Source organism: Achroia grisella, unplaced genomic scaffold, assembly GCF_030625045.1.
Source record: "Achroia grisella isolate CSIRO2021 unplaced genomic scaffold, CSIRO_AGI_Agris_v1 utg2471, whole genome shotgun sequence".
Classification (NCBI taxonomy): Eukaryota; Metazoa; Arthropoda; class Insecta; order Lepidoptera; family Pyralidae; genus Achroia; species Achroia grisella.
In genome coordinates, this window is record NW_026712739.1 from 97503 (window position 1) to 124314 (window position 26812).

At 36.6% G+C, this 26812-nt stretch overlaps 1 protein-coding gene across 1 annotated transcript; it reads left to right on the plus strand.

The window, feature by feature from the left end:
* Positions 1 to 495: 495 nt before the first annotated feature.
* On the plus strand, positions 496 to 26436 carry LOC131842775 (zinc finger protein ZFP2-like). Its single transcript, XM_059191342.1, is given in 12 exon segments — positions 496 to 738; positions 2551 to 2682; positions 3244 to 3684; positions 8462 to 8592; positions 9273 to 9347; positions 15288 to 15420; positions 16534 to 16649; positions 18962 to 19061; positions 20299 to 20436; positions 23991 to 24092; positions 24774 to 24873; positions 25727 to 26436. Coding segments are annotated over 12 exon segments (1740 nt in total). The 5' UTR covers positions 496 to 630; the 3' UTR covers positions 25891 to 26436.
* Positions 26437 to 26812: the final 376 nt, after the last annotated feature.

Sequence of the window (26812 nt, forward strand, 5' to 3'; positions counted from 1 at the left end):
TCTATAAATATTAATAAAATTTATGTATAGAAGGAAAAAATAACCAAGAATGTATTAAAAAGATTAAGAAAAAAATTTGAGTCGTGTAGACGACGACCCAAATCCAACTTTTTGTTTAAAACAACTAAAGAGATTAATGGAATAGCAAGGAAAATGGCAAGAGCTCCACAAACAAGAATGCGGAAATTACTCCTAATTATTGTAGGAAAGGAGAACGAATATATGTCAAGAAAAAAAATTTAATAATTACAATCTAATGAAACAGGGATAAAGGTCGTATGTATTGGTTAATTTTTATGCTTATGTATGTGTAATATTAGTAGCTATTTCACTTCTTTTGAATTTTTTATCTGTGTAGTAATAAAAATTTATATGAGATTTTGGGCTAAATTTATGGGAAAAGAAAAACATCATCTGGCAACATTGGTTGCTTCGTTCTTGCATAGTCTAATTTTTGATTCCATCCGCCATATTGTACTCTAGGATCACGACGCACAGAGCACCTTTTTTAGAATACTAAACAATTTTAGGCGTCTGCGATTGTTTCCAAGAAGTCTAAATTGATCTGTCTTTGCCGCTATTATTAAAATTGTTTACTAATTTGTGTTTTGAAAGAAAATTATTATAATAATGGAGGATATAGAAGCGTGCCGTATTTGCCTATCGACGGATGTTAAACTAGTTAATATGTTTGATAATCAACTTGTGTCGACTTACGAAACATTATCGGCGTTGAAGGTACAGTTTATTTATTGTTTATTTACTAGAATTGGTTAAAACTACTCTGTAACTTGTACTATGACATACCATCATTTCATGAGTATAGAGTAAATTATTACTTTTTATTAAATAGTCTTTTATAGCAGTTTGAACTACTTATATATGCGAAAAAATTATATTAGATTCCCATACATGCTTACTACACTCCAAGAGCTTAAACTCACGCTTCGCCATCTGTATTGGCGGGAAAATCTTATTCGCAGTAAACTATAACATCGTTGTCATTTTTCTGTGGGAGAGGGGATAGTTAGTAATGGGCACAAATGGGACCATTGCTATATCTACCTGAAAAGTAACCTAAAATAATTAGGTCCTGGGGAATTACAATGGGTTGACTGACTTCATCCCGCCCCTATAATTCTCTACTGGTGCCAGGTTATACCGTTAGCCCAGCTAGATGCACCATTCCATTAATGTAATATTCTAAACCAGAACATAAAGTATAAGTTATATATTGGGAGTTAGGGACATTTATGTGGACAATAATTTCATTGACATTGTCTGCAATTAATAATTGGCATGGCAAAAATTCTGAATTAGAATAGAATAGAAAATCATTTATTCAAATAAACATACATTGATTGAAATACTTTTGAATAGTCATATTTTTTTTAATCTACCACTCATTTGGAAAGCTGCTCATCACAAGAATGAGAAAGAACATTTTTTATTTATTTATTTATGTACACACTATTTACACAGGATTATGCCCAATACCCAACTTATGTGTTGCTCTTTTAAATAATTTTATTCTTACTTTACATTTTAAGTTGACATGTGTGAATAAAAACTTTCAATTAGCACTGTTTTAAATACTCAAATAGAAAAAATATGAAATATACAACCAACTGGTTAAACAACTAAATAAGATTAAATCAGTCGTAGTGATAAGAGCAGACCAGTCCCTACAAGTAGCACTCGTCACAAGTATGACGGATGAGCCAGCCATCACTGCACTCGACCATATTTTAGGGACCTGGCCCACCATGCCGCTACATGTCTACTACTCAAGACACTAAGACTACATCATATTATTTTATTATTTAAGCTTGTATTGTATGTTGGACTCCATTTTACGCAATTGGCCTCTCATTTGGACCGTTGTGCGTGTAGAGCCAGGCTACTAACATAGCCAGCTAAGCTCTTCCCAGAACCGCAGAAGTCTCCTGGTGTCTTCGCAGGCTTCACGGAGCGACTTCACCTATATATTACAATTTTAATTAATATTTTAAGTTAGGATTAATTTATTTTCTTTATATATATGGATCAAGTTGGAGGAGGCGTTGTCCCCCATGTGGGGGTCTATTCACAGCCACGCTCATCCAGTTTTCCCCGCCACTTCTTTAATGTCATAGACAACGTCATTCAAATTCAAGTTCAAAGCCTTTATTAATTGACACAAAATTATACAATCTATCATAATAATTGATTAAAAGTTTAAAATATAAAAGAAATATTAGTTATATATACATTTTATGTTATTTCTAATTCTGCACATCAGTCTCTGAGTCAACGTGTCCTTTAGACACAAAGGCCTCCAGCGTTTTCCATGTGTTCCTATCTTTTGCCGATCGGAGCCACAGTGGGCCGGCAATCTTTCTAAGGTCATCAGACCATCTCTTGTACTGTCTTCCTCTTTTTTGTTTCGTTTTATGACGGGGAATCCACTCAGTTACAGTTTTCGACAACGTCATAGCTACTTACAATTGCCATCTGATAGTTATAGTATTCACATTTGACATAAGAATTTACATTTGAAATATGTTTCAGATGACTCGAAGTGATGGTCTACCGCAGTTCGCGTGTATGTATTGCAGTAATTTACTCCAGAAGTTCAGTGCGTTGAACAGCAAATGTCAGCGTGCACATAAAGTTCTAAAGTTACTTTCCAACCAGTGTGAGGTGAGATTATAAATAATTTGATGCTCTCTATGATCTAGTGGTATAGTACACAGCTTTACTATCCGATGGTTGTGGGATCGATTCCTCGCATGGTACAAACATTTGTATTTATGAGTATGATTGTTCAAAATCTACCCTGTACCATCGTAAGCACAGATTATTATATTAGAGTCCGTTAGTTTCTGTTCCCGCGCAGTTCCTTCCCCCCTTTACCCAGTACAGAACTGACCGTACGGCGGCCATGACGCGCGCGCATTTATTGTATATTAAAATAAATTAAAACTGAGTTAAACCTACTGTGAAACTGGAGCTAGCGAAAATATCTTCGAGACGCTGAAGCCCAAGAAATCCGCAGAACCCTACAGGTACGAGACAGACGTTTCCACATAAAGTATTTTCCCTAACAATGATTGTTCGTATCGGGCTGGGTGTTTTCTATGTATAATATATATAAATTAAAAAAAAATATATGTATTTATATCAGTTGTCTAGTACCCATAACACAAGCTTGGGACTAGGTGGCGCTGTGTGAATTGTCCTGAGTTATTATTTTCTTCACAGATAACAACAGACAGAATACGCAACCTGGACCTAGAGAAATACAAACTCTTCAATCCATATTCAAAGACAATCATAGACAATATAGACTGCATAGACCAGAACATAAAAGAGGAGATCCGCGACTACGAAATAGACTTCGCGAACGAAATAGAAATAGAATATAAAGAAGAGGGAGAGGAAAAACAGAGTAAGAATGAGAAAGAAAGTAAGATCAAAATGGAGAATGTCGACATGGATGGCAATATGGAGAATATATTCGTGAATGTCACATATGGAGATGATATCGATGTGGTATTCCTCACCAAGGAACAGCAGATTGAGGAAATACAGTCGAGGAAGAACTCCTCAAACTACATGAAGTCAAGCTATAAATGTGATCTGTGCTTCAAAGGGTTCATGGTGGATAGTACGTATAAGAATCATATGATTCGACATCACCCTGTAAGTATATTACTAGTTGCTACACGTGTCTTTGCCTGCGTAATAAGAAATAGAAATAATCTTCATTCAAATAAACTCAATACAAGCAAGCAAGCAAGCTTTTGAATAGGAATTTTTTTTTTTTTTTTCTCCGAGTACATTTGCGATCAGTCCCAGGACTATAAGCGAATATGTTCTGTGATGCTATCATGTAGAGCGGCTTCCCATTGGAAACCTTACTCATCTGCATCCCAGAGCTACTGCCGATCTTCTAGCTCCAGGATATGATGGCGTTTTAGTCGTCTCACATGCTGTACTATGGTGAGTTGTCGAGCAAGTTTGTTGGGGTGATGAATCAACCGTTCTTTATATTTGGCTGCCAAATTCCGAATTTCCTCCTTCACTGTTCTTATTTGAAGGTGATCATGGACTTCAGTGTTGGTTATGTACCATGGTATTTGTGCAATGGTTCTTAAGATTTTGTTTTGTTGGCGCTGGAGAATATTTATGTTGGTATCACTTGCGCTGCCCCATAGTTGCAGACCATACGTCCAAACAGGTTTCAAAATAACTTTATAAATGAGGAGTTTGTTGTCCATGGACAGTCTAGAGTTCCTTCCTAGCATCCAATATAGACTATTGTACTTTAGCTGTAGCTCTTGCTTTTTGCGATTGATGTGATATCTCCAGGTTAGTCTACGATCAATGTGGAAGCCAAGGTATCTTACGTGGTCACTGTGAGGTAGAGTAGATTGGCCTAACATAACAGGTGGGCAGTCTTCTTTTTTGAGAGTGAATGTCACCTGGACAGACTTTGCAGCGCTAACCCTTATTTTCCATTTTTGGAGCCATTCATTCAACTTATTGAGGCCTTTCTGGAGGTTCTCCGATGCCAGTCTGGGATCTTTATTACTTGCCAGTATGGCGGTATCGTCTGCAAATGTAGCCGTGATTGTCCCAGGAGTAAGTGGTAGATCAGCAGTGTACAAAGTATAGAGCATTGGCCCAAGAACAGATCCTTGTGGTACCCCTGCATTGAGTTCTTTAAAATTAGAAGTGGCGTCACCTTCTTTCACATAAAATATTCGATCTTCTAGGTAAGATTTTAATAATGAGAAGTATGAGTGGGAAATACTCTGCTTGATCTTACATAGCAGGCCTTTGTGCCAGACCTTGTCAAACGCCTGCTGGATATCTAAGAACGCTGACGAACAGTATTCTCTTTGTTCAAGAGATGTTCTTATGGCGTCGCATACTCTGTGGGCTTGTTCTACTGTGCCATGCCGCTCTCTGAAGCCAAATTGGTGGTCTGGTATCACTTTGCCTTCTAAGAGGCTTGGCATAATTCTCCGTAGTAACATTTTCTCCAGTATCTTGGATAGTGTAGGTAACAGGCTGATAGGTCGGTATGATGTTTTGTCAGTTACTGGTTTTCCGGCCTTATAAATCATGATTACCTCCGAGACCTTCCACGCGCTTGGGAAATACCCTATTCGCTTCATAGAGTTAAAGATGGTAGTAATAAAAACAATAGCTTTTCTCGGTAGTTCTGATAGCACTTCTTTAGTGATGAGGTCGTATCCTGGTGCCTTTTTACTGTCTAGCCGGCTGATGGTTTTTATGACCTCGGCGGGCGATATAGGTCTAGGGGGCAAGTCCAATTGAAGGTCTTGTTTCAGGATTGCGTCAACGTATTCTTCTGAAGTGTTGTCTGATGTTTCATTTGGTTTAAAGACGCTTGTTAGATGGTCTGCAAATAAATCCGCTTTATCTTGGCTTGTTCTGGCCCAGTCTACGTCCTTTTTTATTGGGAATTTTGGTACGTTAGGTCTGTCGCAGCATCGGGTGGCCTTCCAGAGCGAATAGTTTGTAGCTTTAGTGGCAGTTAGAGACTCCAACTTTGCTTGCAGTGTAAGATCATTGACATTCTTTATGGCTTCCTTTAATTCAACGATGGCTTTGTTAAGGATGGCCTTATCTTGTGGATGACGGCTCAGCTGCCAATTTCTTCGTAGTCTGCGTTTCTCTTGAATCATGATCTTTATATCCAATTGCACATTAGTAGGTTGATACCTACGTTCGGTAGAAGGTGTGCATTTCCATGCAGCGACTTGGATGAGATTGGTAAATTGTATTACTGCTGATTCAATTTCCTCCGCTTCTTTGAGTCTAACATTTACATTGAGGTGTTCTTCTATGTATTCTCTGAAGGAGGACCAATCAGTACATTGATTGTACAATCTTGCAGGTGTCTCAAATTCAATAATAGTTGAGCTGATGGTTAGTAAGACCGGAGTATGGTCAGATGATCCATCAATACACGACTCAACTTTCATGTATTCTTTGGAGAGTCCTTTTGTTATGAAAAAGTCGAGTATGTCCGGGATCCGATTGTGATCAACAGGCCAGTACGTTGGTTCTAGTGGTAAAATTGAGCTTAGCTTATTTTTGTCCATACACAGCTTTAATTGTCTCCCTCTAGTCGTTATTAGTCTGGAGCCCCAATGAACATGTTTAGAGTTCCAATCACCTCCTGCTATAAAACGATTTCCTAGACTTGAGAAGAAGCGAGAGAACAAGTCGGTGTCCATACGATGTTTTGGTGGACAGTATACAGCAGAGACATTAAGGTATCCACATCTGTCCTGTATTGCGACTGTAGTAGCCTGGATCTGTTCAGTTTTATATTCAGGTAGTAGATCATGCTTTATAGTATTCCGAATAATTATAGCTGATCCTGCATGTCCCGTACCATCTGGGTGGTTTGTAGTATATATCTGGAAACCTTTGATTTTGACGTTAGTTTTGTCTGTGCAGTGTGCTTCAGATATTAGGACAGCATCTAGTTTGTGCTCGGCCATTAGTATCTCGAGCTCATCTTTATTTGGTGAAAGTCCGTTTATGTTCCAAGTCGCTAATCTTAGTCCAAGGCCTGTTACCCTTGTAGTTTGGTTATGAGTGTGGTCATGAGACTCATTAGAGTACCCATTTGTTGTAAGATTAAGTCGAATTTCTCGTTTTGTTTGGTGAGTAAAGTTTCTAGTACAGTTAGGTTTTTGTTTACATTAGGTGTGCTATTTTCTTTGGTCGCTGAAATCGGTTTCTGTTTATCTGATACGTTTCTAGTAGCTTGGGCGTAGGAGAGTGGTTCATTTTCTTTCTGCGTAGATGAAGATTGTTGGGCAGTATTTTTACAAGAATTTTGATCTTGGATCGCGAGACTTCTAACAGCTCTTCTGTGACCGTACTTGTTAGTTTTTCTGGCAAGTATTTCCTTGTACACCTCACAACCTTTGTAGTTTGCGGGATGGGACCCTTGGCACAGCGCACATTCGGCTGGTGTGTTTCTATCGCGTTTTGGACAGTCTGAGGTTTTATGCGCCTGTGCACATTTTACACAACGGTAAGGTCTCATGCAGTAATTCTTTGTGTGCCCATATTGCTGCATCGTTGACACTGTACAATTGAACTTTTCTTCCTGGGATCCTCAATGATTACAGACTGGTGGTAGATATACTTGATTTCTTTAGCGGCTTTGTTGTTTACACTAGGCAAGAGATTCACAAAGAATGTTGACGTAGGTTTCTTCTCTGGACCATATCTGGAGTTAATGATTTCCCCAACAACACTGTTTCCAGTTTTTTCAATTTCTTCCTTTATCTCACTTTTGGGTGTTGTGTGATGAAGATTCCGAATGACAATACGACAGAGCCGTTCTTCCTTTTTGTTAAATGTATGACCAATTAGACCATTTTCACGAAATTTACTGATGTTTTTTTTGTAAGCTTCCATATCCAGGGTGTTAATTCTTAGTTGGTTTCTGTTTGAAATCCGATATGTGAATGCATTTTTATTAGCAACAGATTCCACGAGTTCAGTTAATTTATTGACATCTTCTATACCATACAGTATTATCGGAGGAGGCTTGCTAGATTTTGTTTTTGCGGGTTTCTCAATTGTAATGGGTTCTTCTGTTAAGTCGATTGGTAATTGGCTGAACATGTTGCTGGTGGCTAAGCTCTCTGGGGAATCACTGATTTTTTTCCGTTTCAGATTTCTAGTACCTGGTACTCTTTGCCATGAAGGTGGGCCTCGAGGGCTTGGCGATTCTCTTGGTGGTTCTTCTACGGTGTGTGAACATTCTGGAGATTTGCTTCCCAAAGAATGACTTCTAGGTCTGGTGATAAACAGACTGCGGTGAAAGGCCTGCTGAATAAGTTTTTTGCTGCCAGTAGTATTCACTGTAATGGAAGCCTGGTCGCCTACTTCCATTAAGTCTTCGGTAACTAATTTCACACCCTCCGGCCCGGGTACCGGAGAGCGCCGGGGGTTAGCCGGATCGCATGACGTACAATTGCTCTCATTATTTGACATTTCCATTTAAGAGGGGGGTTGGGAGAAGACACTCATACTACTTTCCCAGGGTAGTATTGCAGCTATTTTTAGGGGGCATTTAACTCCCCTAGGTCCGCTGTTGCCCTAAACAGGTTAATTAACCGCCGCCTGCGGCTCGGCGTTGACGAATTTTACGGTTGACTTTGTTTTCGTCGTTCTCAACCGACCCTCCTCTTTTCTCATCCGGGCTTGGGACCGACAATGGCAGAGTTATTTTTTTACTTTTGAATAGTAATTTCTTTTATTCTACCATATATATAGACTCATCACAAGAAACTCTTTTGAATAGATGGTTTTTTTTTATATAATTCATTACACAATAACACATAAGAGGCATGTGATATACACAAAACTTTTTAAATTAATAAAGTGGTAATAAAAATAAACATGTTTATTTGTGCAGACATCCGGCAGTCATGAGTGTGATATATGCCTGACCAGATGGCCAAATGCAAGTACATTGCGGGGACATTTGAAGCAATCCCATCAAATCAAATATGTATGCAAGCTCTGCCACTACGTCTCTAACACTCCGTAAGTATATCTTTAAATATTCTTTATTTATAGTATACAAATACAAGCGACAAACACGGGGACAAGCGAGCTCTATGAATAAAATGTATATTTGTTGCCCTGATTTATAATTATTTATATATATTATATGCTAAGGTGCAAAACAAATAAATGGAGCAAGCTAGTAACTCTCTGGTATGCTAGAGATGGGACCAGAAGACAGGGTCAAAGAACATGATGGAAAGATGACATCAACGTGACTCTGGGACCGTTCTGGAACAGGGTTGCGGAAGATAGAGCTCAGTGGAGAGAGCTGGAGGAGGCCTAAAAAACACACCGAGTTGTGGAACATCTTGCAAACATCAAATAGAAATAGAAATAATCTTTATTCAAATAAACTCATTACAAGCACTTTTGAATAGTCATATTTTGATTCTACCACTCATTCGGAATGCAGATTCATCACAAGAAGAATGAGCAAGAAACTTGTGTGTTGCTCTTTTTAATAGATGTTTTTTTTTATATAAATAATTACAGTATAACGAGTAAGAGGTCAGTGCTATAGATTTAAAGTTTTTCTATAAAAACATTATTATCGTTAACGAATTCTTCAATTTTATAGTAAGCTTTTTTGCAAATGTACCACAACTTTCGGAATAAAGTGCTATTATTATTATTATAATTATTTACATGTTTTGCAGATACAAGGCTAAAGAACACTCAAATTGGCACAAGGGACACAACTACGTATGCAAGGAATGCGGGGCGACATTTACGTGAGTAATAAATTATTTTATTTAACTACTAGCTGTACACGCGGAGTTTAACTTTATTTTTCTAAAATAAAAAGCCTAAGTTACTCCTTATTACATTAGCTACCTGCCAAAAAAAGTCCCGTCATAATCGGTCCAGCCATTCGGACTTTAGCCAGAACAAACAAACAGATAGACAGAATTTGTAAAAAATGTTATTTTGGTACATGTATTTGTGTTCATATGCATGTAGTAAAAACGGTTATTTCAATATTACAAACAGACACTACAATTTTGTTTATATGTATAGATATGTAAATTGATTTTTTCCTAAAATGAGGTATAGAACATTTACGGAACTCGACAACATATTTTTTTTATGTAGATGAGCCAGCCATCGCTGTGAGGGTTGCCATTCGTGTAAAAAAGTATAGAACTGCCGATGACGTAATCATCATCTAGTCTATGACAAACTGCTAGGGGTATATGACAGCGATCATCTTGTTTTTACTTAATGTTTTTAACACTAAACTTTACTACTGTTAGAAATGTAGAAAAAATCAATACCAGGTAAGAATGGGGGGGGTCCAAAATCGAAAAATATGACAAGGGGTCTGTATAAGTAATATGTATATTAAAACGTCCGACTTATTGTGTAGCTAATTTATTACTCAACTGTCAGAATCAAAAACAAATGAATATATTTTCTTTAGAAGAAACACAAATACCTTTTCTTAATATGAAAAGAGGTTTACATACACATCACTCCTCCACATTAATTTGAAAACCTGTTAACAAAACAATAAGAATATAATATGACTAATATTTATATACAATGTACACAATAATTATGAATAATATATGTTAGGTTATAAAACTAGTAATAATAAAAAACTATGAACATTTTATACATCTTTATAATTAACTTTTTTATTTCTGGGTCTTAGACCCGGATATCGTGGCTGAATGGAAACAGACGTCGCACCCAGTGGTTCTACTTCAACAGATGGTTGAGGTTCGGTATTTATGGGTAATGACCCTTCACCTGCAATTACTTCAGGAACCTCATCAATAGTACCCTTCTCTAAGAGAATAACTGCATCACTAGATGCCAAATCCCCTCTATTAATATCTGAGCCTACCGTCTCTACCCTTGCTTCATTATCAATAACTACGGGTAATGAACTCTCACTGTCTCTGTCTCTAGAAAGTTCTGTTTGTAAAGAAGGCGCGACCTCCGTTACCGCTGGCGGTGATAACATCGGCCATACTGTAACTGGCATTTCTCCCGATTTTTCCTCAAAAATATCGTCTGAGCTACAATATGTCCGCAATTGATCAACATGTCGTTTGCATCTAATTTTCAATTTGTCTATATAAACTTCGAACATTCTGTTCCCAAGTTTATTAATAATCTTACCAATTAACCACACCGGCTTTCTAGATATGAACCAACGTACCCAAACTAATTGATTTTCTACAAACATTTTACTTTTATTTAGATTACATTGTACCTCCTTCATAATATGTTTAACTTTATTTGGAAAAATCAAATCCAATCGTAATTCTCTACCAAACATTAATTTTGCTGGAGTACGGCGTGTAAAACAATGAACACTGTTACGATATTTAAATAAAAACAACAATAATTCATTTTGAATTTGTTCACTCGATCTTTTTGTTCCATCTACGAGAATGCATTTTATCATTTTCTTGCAGATTCGAACTGCATTTTCGGCCTGGCCGTTACTGCTAGGATGATAGATAGGCGAAGTTAAATGAGTTATACCATTACTTTTACAAAACAATAAAAATTCATCATTACTTATTTTAGGATCATTATCTGAAACGATTACATTTGGTAATCCAAACAAAGAAAATAAATAACTTAATTTATTAATAAGGGACTTAGTAGTTAGGCTGTTATACATAGGGATACATTCAAGCCACTTACTATAGGCATCGATCACGACCAAAAATACCTTTTGATCTATTTGCATATAGTCTATATGAATACGTTCCCATGGCTTTATGGCGGCCGGCCACGGACACGGCGGAGCGCGAGGAGGTGCGGTTTGCAAAATACAGCACGTTTCACACATACGGACCATGCTTTCAATATCATTATCAATACCTGGCCACCACATCCTGCTACGAGCCTGACTTTTCGTCTTCACTATACCTAAATGACCTTTGTGTAATTCGTTTAACATACGCTGTCTCAATACATATGGAATGACTATTCTTAAACCCCGCAGTATACAACCACTTTCCACTTGTAAATCTGTTTTACATTTAAAATATGGCTGTATATTTTTGCAGTTTATTTTTCGTGGCCATCCATGATGCGCGTATTTCATGACCATCTTTAATGTTTTGTCATTTTCTGTAGCAGTCTTTATTTCTTCATATAACACAGGAAGCATACTGTCATTAATAAAATTCAGATATGGCAATTTTATTTTATCATCTACATTATTTTCCTTTATAGAATTTTTTAATGGAGACCTCGAAAAATAATCTGCTACTAAATTTTTTTCACTCGGTATATAATTAATTATATAATTATATGCAGATACGGACACTCCGTTTTTCTTACCAAAAATAGCTAACAGTGGTCTGTGATCCGTTTTAAGTATAAACGGCTGCTCTCTTCCATATAAGTATTGGTGAAAACGTTTTACACCAAACACTATAGCCGTAGCCTCTTTATGGATTTGACTATAATTACGTTCACTAGCAATAAGTGAACGAGAACTAAAAGCTATAGGTCGTTCAAATCCATCTTCTCCCTGCGAAAGAACGGCCCCTAAACCAGTAGGTCCTGCATCTACACTCAAAACGAGCCTAGCCTTTGGATCAAAATGCACAAGTACTCTATCGGAAGCTAACTCACTTTTAATATTTTTAAAAGCAATTTCTTGCCGTTCCTCCCATTGCCATGACACACCGTTACGTAATAATTCATTTATAGGACTCAGTATTTCTGATGCTTGAGGTATAAAATTTCTATAATAATTTACAATGCCTAAAAACCTTTTAACTTCTAGAATATTCGAAGGTCGAGGTGCTTTAATAATAGCTTCTACTTTTTTAGGACATGTCTTCAGACCATTTTTATCAATAACATAACCTAAATAAGTAACGCTACTACAAAAAAAATCACACTTTTCTTTTTTAAGTTTGAGACCAGCGCCTTTTATCCTATCTAATACCTCCCGCAAACGATATATATGAGTTTCTCTGTCTGGACCCGTTATACAAATGTCATCTAACCAACAGCTTACACCTTCAATTCCTATTAACAGTGTTTCCATGGTACGCTGAAAAATAGCTGGTGCATTGGCTAGACCATACACTAAACGTGTATATTTATATAATCCACGCGGCGTATTGATTGTAGTTAAGATCTGAGAATCTTCATTTAATACAAACTGATTATAGGCATTACTTAAATCAATTTTTGTAAATCGTTCACCTCCTCCTAATCTAGCGAATACCTCTTCAATCCGCGGCATTGGATATTTGTCAATATTAAGATCTTTATTTAAAGTCAAGGAATAATCACCAGCGATTTTAACCGTGCCGTCATTTTTCAAAACTGGAACGATTGGTGTAGCGTAGTCTGAGAAATTTACAGGGACTAATATTCCTAACTTAGTCAGCCGATCTAGCTCTGAATTTATTTTATCTTTTAATGCAAAAGGTATAGGTCTTGATTTAAAAAATTTAGGTTTACAATTTTCCTTGATATTCAATGCAACCTTGAATTTATTAAAACAGCCTAACTCATCAGTCCAAACATCAGCATAATTTTTTTTAAACATTAAAATTTCGCTTTCGTAACTATCTATAATTGCCATATTATTATTTGTTACCAAATGTATACCAAATTCATGCATAAAATCACGCCCCAATAAAGGTGGACCACCATTTGGAATAACAAAAAATTTTAACATTTTATCTATACAATTGTACGAGACCTCTACCTCAAAATACCCCAGCGGAGTAATTTTATGACCATTGTATACACACATTTTAATATTACATTGTTTAAGTTTAATACAATGAGCAAAATGTTCTTTAAAAAAATTCTCTGATATTACTGAAATTCCGGATCCAGAGTCCAATTCCATTTCTAATTTATGCTTATTTACAATAACTATTAAAACAATAGGATCATAAGTTTCATACCTTAAATTATATAAATTACATTCCCTGCAGTTCTCACAACCAGATTCAGTATCATCCGTTGTAATATTATTTACACTGTACTTGCACATTTTTTTCAAGTGTCCTTTCTTTCCACATTTTTTACATTTATAATTTTTATAACGACATTTTTCCGTATTATGATTTTTTAAACCACACACACAACACTGTTTTTCACGATTAATAGAATCTCCAGTAGAAGAATAATACTCGCGCCGTTCACCGAAGCCTGAACCACTCGTACCTGTCGCTCTAAATATTGGTTCCTCCTTTATAAGATTACCACGGGAACACTCGCCGTTCTCATTCATAATCACTTTAGCCTGACGCGCACAAGCCGCTTGCTGCGCCACCTCTAATGCCTTCGTGAACGTAAGCTTGCTAGCATCTTGTTCAAACAAACGATCTCGCTCTGGACCTACACCCAATCCAAGCACGAATCGATCACGAAGTAAGACATCCAGAGCACTTCCAAAATCGCAATACACTGCCAATCCTCTTAGACGAACTGCCCATTCTTCTAGCGATTCATTATGTGCCTTTACTGCATCATAAAATTTTGCCCGGTCAGCGAACGTCAGCCTCTTAGGTGTAAAGTGATCATCAAGTAATTTTATAAGCTCATCGAAAACTACCGTCTCTAATTCGCGCGGATGTACTAAATTCCGAGCCAAACGGTATGTTTCGTCGGACAAATGTGTAAACAATATAGCACTTTGTAAATCATTTGCAATGCCGTTCAATTTAATAAATTGTTGCAATTTGCTTCTGAAAATGTTCCACTCTTGTTTTCTGTGGTCAAAAGTTAAAATATTTCCAATAAAATTGGACATTTTAACACTTTTCCTCGTCGCCAATTAATATGTATATTAAAACGTCCGACTTATTGTGTAGCTAATTTATTACTCAACTGTCAGAATCAAAAACAAATGAATATATTTTCTTTAGAAGAAACACAAATACCTTTTCTTAATATGAAAAGAGGTTTACATACACATCAATAAGTTTGTTAATTTATATAGAAACTGTTAGGGAAATTACTCTCTGCTACCAAAATGTTAGGGAAAGTACTATGTATATATATAGGGAAAAACGTCTGTCACGTACCTGTATGGTTCTGCGGATTTCTTAGGCTTCAGGGTCTCGAAGGTATCTTCGCTAACTTTCCACTTTCACAGTAGGTTTAACACAGTTCTAATTTATTTTAATTCACAACAAAATGCGCGCGCGCGTCAAGGCCGCCGTACAGTCCGTTCAGTACTGTAGGTAAGGGAGGGGAAGGGAACGCGCGGGAACAGAAACTAACGGGCTCTAATATAATAATCTGTGCTTACGATGTTACAGGGTAGATTTTGAACAGAAACTTTAGTACTCGAGCTACATACTAGATGGCGCTGTGTTAAAAGTAGACGGCGATATGGTTTCGTTGTATTACTGTGTATATAAGTACGCCATTTTGTAAAAATAAAACTCCCTTTTTTAAGTTCAACAATCCAACATCGCTGTTTGTTTTATTTATTATCACCAGAGGACGCTGTAGTAGTCCAGAGTTTAGTGTTGGGTTGTACAGGGTATACGACACAAGTTTGGGAACCAGATCTAGACTCCCCTATCATCCAGAATAAGTAGATGATACTGGAAGTGGCAAACAAGCATACGGCCCATCTGATGGTAAACGGTTACCGTAGCAATGGACGCTTGTTACTGGTCAACACGTTATCATTTACCAGCCCTTTATGCTTGATGTTTCAGTAAGTCGACGAGTCATCTCACGCACGTGAGATTACAGCATCCGTCGGAGTACATCTGCAGCATCTGCGGAGAGTCCTTCATTGGGGAAATCGGTCTGCGGATGCACCGTAAGAAATCACATAGAAATGTAGAGGTAATGTTTATTTATTTTTATTTACGTATTGTTCCCGTTACTTGCTTTGATTTCAGTCGGATGAATTATATTGGACAATTTCCACAGCGCCATCTGGGTGCTGTGGAAATTGTCCAGTTATTTATTTATTTACTTATTTATTATATTCTATCTATTTATATATATATATCTTATATGAAATTCTCGAGTCACAATATCAGTTACCAATTACCATACTCCTCCGATACAACTTGGCTGATTTTTATAAAATTATAAATTATTCAGTATGTCTGAGAATCGGCTATTTTTTTGCCTCTCTACTATAAGGGTTGTGCACCCCTAACATTGAATGAATTGAAATGAATGAATGAAATGAATGAATGAAATGAATGAATGAAATGAATGAATGAAATGAATGAATGAAATGAATGAATGAAATGAATGAATGAAATGAATGAATGAAATGAATGAATGAAATGAATGAATGAAATGAATGAATGAAATGAATGAATGAAATGAATGAATGAATGAAATGAATGAAATGAATGAATGAAATGAATGAATGAATGAAATGAATGAATGAAATGAATGAATGAATGAATGAAATGAATGAATGAAATGAATGAAATGAATGAAATGAATGAATGAAATGAATGAATGAAATGAATGAATGAAATGAATGAATGAAATGAATGAATGAAATGAATGAATGAAATGAATGAATGAAATGAATGAATGAAATGAATGAATGAAATGAATGAATGAAATGAATGAATGAAATGAATGAATGAAATGAATGAAATGAATGAAATGAATGAAATGAATGAAATGAATGAAATGAATGAAATGAATGAAATGATTTCATTCATTTCATTCATTTCATTCATTTCATTCATTTCATTCATTTCATTCATTTCACTCATTTCATTCTTTTCACTCATTTCACTCATTTCACTCATTTCATTCATTTCATTCATTTCACTCATTTCATTCATTTCATTCATTTCACTCATTTCATTCTTTTCACTCATTTCATTCCAAAAATATGACTATTCGAAAGTGCTTGTACTGAGTTTATTTGGATACAGATTATGTTCTATGGTAAAACATTGTTTGCTGTCTCTATTGTTGCAGTGCCTAACTGAGGAGTCGGTGTACTGCGCGTTGTGCGGAGTCCAGTTCCTAACAATGGAAGCGTTCACACGGCACACGGATGTGACTGAGAACGGAATCTGCGACCCCAATCTCAAGTGAGTATAGCCCACGACTATTAGAAGGGTCTAGTGTAGGTCCCTTGGATCACTCCTGTGGGTCCTCACAATTATTAACGGATGATTTACGTACGAAATAAAATTAATAATAATAATAATCTCAATACAATTCACGCAGCGCCATCTAGACCCAAGTTAAGCTAGCTAGAGCTTGTGTTATGGGTACTAGATAACTGATACATATACATAGATATTTTTTTTTGTAAATACATACATATTATACATAGAAAACACCCAGACCGATACAAACAATCATACTCATGGATACAAATGTTTGTGCCGTGCGAGGAATCGAACCCGCGACCATCGGTCGTAAAGCGGTGTGCTTGACCACGGCTAGTGCAACCTAGTCGAAACGTCGAGAGAGGTAAATACCTTTATTTGCCATAAAATTATTCGTGTTAAGACCCGGTTAATAATTTAAATAAGGTATATATAAATAAAATACACATACACATACATAATTTTTTTTTTCATAATCCACGCTCTTGGCGGTGTAGCCCTTGCCACTTTCCGCGATCTTCCATCATGCTCTTTAATTCTTGATACGACACGACTCCCATTTTGTCCTAAATTTTTTTTTTATACTACGATGGTGGCAATCAAGCATACGGCCCATCTGATGGTAAACGGTTACCGTAGCCTATGAACGCCTGAAACACCAGGGGTATCACGTGCGCGTTGCCGACCCTTAAGAAACCTTAATATACCCTTCTTGAAAAACCCCATGCTGTAGTCTCGTGGGAAAACCTCGGCAGGAAGTTCATTCCACAATCTAAGTGTACGCGGGAGGAAACTCTGAAAACGCACTGTTCGGGACCACTTAGGTTCCAGCGTGTGGAGATTAATTCCCTGTCGATGGCGAGCGATGCGATGGTGAAAGGTGGCCGTAGGCATTATGTTGAACAATTCCTCAGAACACAGTCCGTTGTATAATCGGTAGCACACAAAGCGAAGCGAAGTCTCGCCTCAAGCTAAGTGGCTCGATACCGCCAGAGAGATTTCAGTTTGTTTGATGTAGCTATTCCTTGGTCTTCCCCTCCCCCTCTCCTTCTATTTCCCCTCAATAATAATTTTCATGAACTCATCGCGCCGTATCAAGTGTGCCAACATTTTTCCTCGTCTATTTTCTATTGACTATTCAAAAGTGCTTCAATATAAGTTTATTTGAATAAATGATTTTCTATTCTATTCTATTGTGTTCAATATTTGCCTTTTTTCTTTCACCCTTTGTAGTTCTTCGTTTCTTCCTTTATCTTCCAGCTAATTCTTTCCATCCTCCTCCAACACCACATATCAAAAGCCTCTAGTTTGTCTTCTTTCTTTCCTTTTTCTTTCTTTTCATTTGAAATGTCCACGTCTCACACGCATACAAGGCTATACTTCAATATAAAAAATATATAAAAAAAAATAGCTGTATGACGAAACAAAACATTATAAAAAGATTTTTAATTGGACGGAAAGTGAGAATTTACTAGTTTTTTTTAAATGGATTTGAGCAGAATAGAATAGAATTGAAAATCATTTTGGCCTACTCATGGTTTTTCCATGACTGGGCTACAACCATATAGGATGTGTATTGGCGTTTCCTCTTCTGCTTGGCAAGCCTAGTTCCGCCATGCTATTCAGCTTGCAGTGTCCTGTGAGGGCCCTAGTCATCAGGGGCAGATCGTGAATTTGTGGGACCCTGGCCTAAATCTACTTAGGAGCTTGTTGTGGGTGAATAATACGATGTTAAAGGTCGAGACGATGTATATTATAGATGATAATAAACTGACAATATGTACATAGAAATAATGATCTTATATATTAAATAACAATAGGAAAATGTAAGATGGGGTGACACAGTTTAGATACAGCAGTGCATAGTAGACAATATTGAATTTGTCTTACTAGACATTATTAAATGCAATTATTATTTTATGTATCTAGATGACTGTGTCCCATAAGCTTACCTAATTATATTACTCAACTAAAAAGATACACCGACCAAAAACAAGCGACCAGAGATTCCCCGTTCCTTTCGATAGACGCGCACTTGCATGTATTGATTGATCTCAGGGTTGCCAACTTTATGTCAGTTTTTTAACATTCTAGATATTTTTTTATATTTTAAACATCGTTTTTAACACCCTTTAATATACCCAGTCCGATACAAACAAACATATACATGAATACCAATGTTTGTACCGTCCGAGGAATCGAACCCGTGACCGTTAGAATTAAAGACGGTGGACTTAACCGCTAGACCACTGAGGCCGTCATATTGTGAACTATATTTTCATCACCAGGCCGTGTAACCAGTGCGGTGTCAATTTGGAGAGTGAAGATGCGTTACTGGAGCACGTAGCACAGGTGCATACGAAGGCGGAGACCACCAGATGTGAACCGGTATGATTTTAATGAATCAATCAGTCAATCTAACATTCAATAAGTGTTTTTACTCTGTTGATGAGTACTTTAATTCATGAAGTAGGTGATCGTAGTACTTTGCCCAGAAATTTAAATTTAATTTAATAATGATGAAAATAAAAATGAAACTGAGCTATATGTATAATCTTATAATAATAAATGGACACTGTTAATTTTTGCATGCCAGATTCTGGTTTAAAGTGTGATACATAAATTATAATTTTTAAAATCCTGTAAACCACTTTTCAGGCAAAATAAAGATATTTGTATTTGTAGTCAGTCGATCAGTCAATCTACGTTTGAACCGGTATGATTTTAATGAATGAATCAATCAATCTAACATTCAATCAGTCGATCGGTCAATCTACGTTTGAACCGGTATGATTTTAATGAATCAATCAGTCAATCTAACATTCAATCAGTCGATCAGTCAATCTACGTTTGAACCGGTATGATTTTAATGAATCAATCAGTCAATCTAACATTCAATCACTCGATCAGTCAATCTACATTCAATGAATCAATCAGTCAATTTAACTTTCAATCAATAAGTAATTCTAACATTCAATCGATCAATCAGTTAGTCTAGGTTTAAATCAAGCAAAGACTCAGTTACTAAAACAGGCAATCAAACATTCGATCTATAGAAATATCAAAACATAACTCAATCGTTCAATTAGTCTATAGCAGCACACATCATTCGTGCAAAACAGCTACGCGCCAACTGCCTGCGCGATTTTTTTTCCGGACTACTCTAATGCTTTCTAAAAGAAAAGATTTTTCTCATATGAAAGTAGCCTAAGATACTCCATGTTACATTAGCTACCGGCCAAAAAAAATCCCGTCAAAATCGGTCCAACCATTTTAGAGGTAACTAATCTCTGAACAAAACAAAACTTCGTCCGCATGGATTTAACTTTATTTTTCTAAAATAAAAGTTTATTTTTAAATATAAGTAGCATAAGTTATTCCTTATTACATCAGCTATCTGCCAAAAAGTCCCGTAAAAATCGGTCCTGCCATTTCAGAGATTAGCCGAAACAAATAGGCAGACAGACAAAAATTGTAAAAAATGTTATTTCGGTGTACGTACCGTATTTATATTCATATGCATGTAGTAAAAAACGGCTATTTCAATATTACAAACAGACACTACAATTTTATTTACATGTATAGATGCAACTTTATATATCTATAATTATTATTATATTTACAGTGTAACAGAACGTTCGTTAATGAACGGTCATACGAGTTACACTACCAGCGGGTGCATCTCGGATACAAACGGAAGCAGTACACCAGCAAGGGCATCGTCAGTCCAGTCGTATGCGAGGTCTGCGGGAAGGAGTGCACGGTCAGTAGCGAGTTATTTATTTATTAAATCTTTTATGCACAAATACACAAATATAGATGCATATGGCAGACTTAACACCATGAGTTATATCCCAACCAAGAATATATTGTTAGACGTAGTTTTTTTCCTAAGCACATATTTTTTAAGATAGATAAATAAACAATTAAATTTATATATATGTTTAAAAAATATATTCGTTGCAGGTCTTATTATACGCGTAGCCGTTTCACTTTAAAAACGCACAACACTACGATGATTTTCACTGGATGATGTACTAATAAGATGATCGCGCGGAGATCGCGGCTGATGGTTCCGTTAACGTTGATTCGCGGAGAATATGTTGATTTGCGTGTGCTCGACGCGATACAACGAAAATTTTGTTGAACCCCCAGATTTGGTGGATAAAATTTATATATATATATATATATATAATTGCAAGTTGGCTAGAAATTAGTAGATTTATATCAACCAATATATATATATAATTGTTGGATCACAAATCCTTATAAATTTATATATAAAATAGAGAGTGGACTGTATTTATTGAAAAGAAAATAATTAATGGAAAAGGAAGCAGAAATACGATCTCGACCTGATAGAACGTCATCCACACTCCGAACACCCCAAAGTAAGCAATGTAACACCAAACTTACTCACCTTTGCTCAGGAACGTCCCGATGTGTAGTACTGTTTAGTGGCCACGCACTCTACAGTGTATATTTTCATCAAAAACAATTATATTGTGTATATATATATAATATATATTTCATAAAAAACAATTAATATTGCTTGTGTTATTAAATAAATCAATTAATAGATATTTTTTTTTTTTGTAAATACATACATATATATAGATACAAACAAATACTCATGAATACAAATCTTTGTGCCGTGCGAGGATCGAACCCGCGACCATCGGACGTTAATTCTAGACCACCGAGGTCGTCAATAAATCATTAATTATCTTGTTTTATATAGATAAAATTGTTCTTATTTTCAATTGTTTTATTTATTATTTTTTCGAAATTTAAGTGGCCACATGTTTTTATATGTGGTCAGTATTATCGAGCGCCCTTTGGTTCAGTAAGCAAGCCGGTGTACAACCGGCTTAGACTAAGGTTAGATTTCACCAAAGAAACTGATCACGTTTAGTTCGTACTGAACGCCATTAAAATGTTTAATCGTGTTCAAACCTTCATTTTGCATTTCACCACTACAAATTTCGCTAAACACGTTTATAAATTCTGAACGTCTGATTTCCTACAGTTAACTCTTTAAACGAAGGTTTACGACCAATGTGTGTTGCCAGTGATGACTTACGGAACAGAGACGTGGGCGCTAACTATGGGCCCCATCAACAAGCTCAGAGTCACTCAGAGGGCAATAGAGAGGGCTATGCTCGGAGTTACTCTGCGTGATCGAATCAGAAATGAGGAGATCCGCAGAAGAACCAGAGTGACCGACATAGCCCGAAGAATTGCGACTTTGAAGTGGCAATGGGCAGGGCACATAGCTCGTAGGACAGATGGCCGTTGGGGCAGTAAAGTCCTCGAGTGGCGACCACGGACCGAAAGACGCAGCGTGGGAAGGCCTCCAGCAAGGTGGACCGACGATCTGGTCAAGATCGCTGGAAGGCATTGGATGCGAGCAGCGCAGGACCGATCGTCGTGGAGATCTTTGGGGGAGGCCTATGTCCAGCAGTGGACGTCTTCCGGGCTGCGATGATGATGATGATGATGTCAGTTTTCAAACAGTCATCAATCAAATTTTTGACAATACAATATCGGGAATAAAAAGAAAATTGCCAGTGATATAAAAAAAATCCTCAATAAAATATTTTTTTACTAGTTTATAGGTAAAGGTTGTTGTTTTATACTTTGTAGTCGACGGTACTTATTAAATTAAAAATTAAAAAACTTATCCTAATTATCACATGATTGAATTATAAATATTTCTTAGAATCATTTTATTTAAATTACCCATTGCATCAAATATTATTTTATGAGCGTGTAACACTGTGAACGAATGAAAATCTAAACTTCATTTTGGTAAACGCGATCTGTATAATGTTGGTGAATTCCATTTAAAGTAAAACGAGATCAACGTCGTTCTTTTTATCGAGTTCACGCTGAACTCCGTTTCCTTGAACGTGTTTATGCTATGATTGGTGAAATCCGACCTAAGGAGGTCCGGAATACGGAACAGTAATAAAGCTTTCGATGTCAGAGTAGGCGAAACTTTACGCATCAACGTGCCATTTTTTCCAAAAAATGTTTAATGAGGTCATTGACGTGCCATCATATAATTTTGACTTTCTGATTATTTGGATAATAATATCATCATCATCATCATTGCCTTGCCTTTATCCCATTATTTGTGGTCGGCGCAGTATGTCATTCTCTTCCACTGCTCTCTATCAGTCGTCATATCTGAACATACTCTTCTTTTCTTCATATCATCTTTCACACAATCCATCCATCTTTTCTTACTTTACATCCATCCACATTTATATACACTTTCCATAAGACATCTTTCACACAATCTCAATGGTTAACATCTTTTCTATAACCGGCGCAACTTTCTTCTGTCATTCTGTCACTCCTGGTAACCCCACACATCCATCTTAACACTCGCATTTCTGCCACATGCACACGCCTTTCGTCCATCCCCTTTACGGCCCAACATTCAGATCCATACAAAATGACAGGTCTTATGATAGATTTATAAACTTTACCCTTTAGTTTCAAGGCCATTCGGGAGTCGCATATCGTTCCCGAGACCTGCCGCCATTTCATCCATCCCGCACTAATTCTGTGCCTTACATCGCGGTCTATGTCGGCATTGTTCTGAATAACTGAACCGAGGTACCGAAAATCAGAGCAGACCGGAAGCATTACACCGTTTAGATAGATCAGATACTCTTGAAACTGGAGAGACCGCCGAAATAAATAATAATAATATATACTATCAAAACTCTATATGAAATAAAGTAAACAAAAGAGGTACATTTTGGATTGTTATCAGTACACGCATAAATTAAATTATTGTTAAATTACTACAGAACAGGGGATGAAAGTTTGTATGAAACTTTGTCAATTTTAAACCGATCGGGCTGAGATTTTGCATTCATAAAGCTACTATTACGTAGGCATCCCCATAGAAAGGATTTTGATAAATTCCACCCCTAAGGGGATAAATTAACGCGAGCAAAGCCGCTGGTTTAAGCTAGTAGTTATATATATATATATACGACCTCGGTGGTCTAGCGGTCTAGCATACCGCTTTACGACCGATGGCCGCGGGTTCGATTCCTCGCACGGCACAAACATTTGTATTCATGAGTACGATTGTTTGTATCGGTCTGGGTATTTTCTATGTATAACATGTATGTATTTACGAAAAAAAAATATCTATGTATTTGTATCAGTTGTCTAGGACCCATAACACAAGCTTTAGCTAGCTTAACTTGGGTCTAGATGGCGCTGTGTGAATTGTCCAGAGATTATTATTATTATACTATGTAATGATTAATCTGCATTGTTTTATATTTACAGAGTAAGTCGACATTAATGTACCATCAGAGGATTCACACCGGAGAAAAACCATACCAATGTACACATTGCTTCAAACGGTTCACAGTACAGCAGAGGCTGCAGGTGAGGGACATACGGTCACACAACTTGTAGTTTTATACTAATTGTACCTGCGAGTTCGTCCGACTGGAATTTAACTTCATTTTTTCTAAAATAAAAGTAGCCTAAGTTACTCCTTATTACATCAGCTACCTGCCAATAAAAGTCCCGTCAAAATCGGTCCAGCCATTTCAGAGATTAGCCGGAACAAACAGACAGACAGACAAAAAATGTAAAAATTGATATTTTGGTGTATGTACCGTATTTATATTCATATGCATGTAGTAAAAAATGGTTATTTCAATATTACAATCGGACACTCCAATTTTATTTATATGTACAGATAATAATGTTTTTGTAGAAAATATCTAACTTAAAATTCATAGAGCTGACAATGTTATCTGATTGAACAGAGATTAAGTGCGTAGCGGTTTCTATGTTGATTGTCGCATGCCTAATCCTTGTTAATGTAAACCTACTTAAAACATTTACTTAAAAGAGCAACACACAAGTTTCTTCCTTATTCTTCTTGTGATGAGTCTGCATTCCTAATGAGTGGTAAAATAAAAAATGACTATTCAAAAGTGCTTATATTAAGTTTATTTGTATAAAGATTATTTCTATTTACCGATAGATACACATATTCAAAAGTGCTTGTATTGAGTTTATTTGAATAAGATTATTTTTATTTCTATTTATCGATAGATACACATACGGACGCACACCAACGAGAGGCCGTACCAGTGCGCTGAGTGCCCCAAAGCTTTTAAACACAAAGCCTTATATTAAGTTTATTTGAACAATCATTATTTTTATAACAGATTTTTTATAATTGAATTGGTCAACATGCTGACAATGCTGACTGTGCATTACGTGGCCAGAGGAAGACCGATAAAGAGATGGACTGTGTGAAAGATATGGTGAGAATGAATGTGGATTACAAGGGCAGAAGACCGAAAAAGAGATGGATGGACTGTGTGAAAGATATGGTAAGAAAGGAAGTAAATAACGAGATGACTCACGTAATGCGTAGGAATGGAGATATTTTAACGAAGGTTCGACATATAAATGTGGATGGTTATAAGGGCAGAGGAAGGCCAAAAAAGAGATGGATGGACTGTGTGAAAGATGATATGGTAAGAAAGGGAGTAAATAACGGAATGACTGCGAACAGAGATGAATGGAAGAGAAAAACATTACGACGCCAACAAATAAATGGGATAAGGAAGAAGGAGATGATCACCTTAGGAGAAGCAGTCAAAACGGTAAAATAAATAAATAAACCTGGGCAAATAACACAGCGCTATCTAGTGCCACGGTAAGCAGAGCTTGTGTTATGGGTACTAGACAACTGATATAAATAAATAAATAACACTCGACAATTAACACAGCGCCATCTAGTCCCACGGTAAGCAGAGCTTGTGTTATGAGTACTAGACAACTGATACATATACATAGATATATTTTTTTGTAAATACATACATATTATACATAGAAAACACCCAGACTGATACAGACAATAATACTCATGAATACAAATATTTGTGCCGTGCGAGGATTCGAACCCGCGACCATCGGTCGTAAAGCGGTGTGCTAGACCGCTAGACCACCGAAGTCGTCGTTTATTGTCTATTAAATTCTAAAACCCCCTTTTGTCTATTCGCAGGTACATACAGGGGATAAGCCATACCAATGCCAGCACTGTGGGAAATCATTCTCACAATCCAATTCAATGAAGGTCCATGTGAAGACAGTTCATCTTAAGCTGCCAGCGCCGTACAAAAGCAAGCGAAGACTATACCCCCATAGAGTCATCGAATAACACCACGATTGGGGATAAGCTGTGGTACAGAGAATCCCCTCTAGAGGGAAAACACCACACTTCATAATAAATTTAATTAAAAAAATAGGCTATGGTAAACGTTTACATCAGATGGGCCATTTGGCTGTTTGCCAATGTCGTAGTAAAGAATAATATTGAATTGACTGGGTATACTTACTCCAGGCTATTGAATAACGGTAGGAATTGGATGAGCTGTGGTCCAGAGAATCCCCTCTAGAGGAAAAACACCACACGTCGTAATAAATTTAATTAAAAAAATGGCTACAGTAAACAATATCCAACATCATAGTAAAGATTAATACTGAATTCACTGAGTATTTTTACTCCAGGCTATTGAATAACGGTAGGAATTGGATAAGCTGTGGTCCAGAGAATCTCCCTCGGAGGGAGAATACCACACTTCATAATAAATTTAATAAAAAATAATAGATGGTAAAAATACCATCAGATGGGCCGTTTGACTGTTTGCCAACATCGTAGTGTAAAATAAAATCGCATTCACTGATTAATGCTATACCAGACTGTCATATACTGGCCACCAGTCGCTAGTTCGAATATTTTATAATATGAAATATTTCTATTTGACATATGTCCATAATTTTCTATTCTAATAAATTAACTTATGTAAATACACGTATTTTATAAAGACCTTAACGATAAACTTCTGATCATTAAGACACGACTTAGACGTACACCAACCTCCAACGGTCGGACACCATATCAGCTTCTGTTCAATCGAGACGTCAGAACCAAGCTCCATGTTATGTTCCGCACCACACCAGCACTAAAGTAGCTGAATCGAATAACAGACCACCTGTTAAACAAATATATACAAAAGGTGACCGGGTCCAAGCTAGAAACTATCTGTACGCGGGCCAAAATGGGTTGGCAACATATTGAA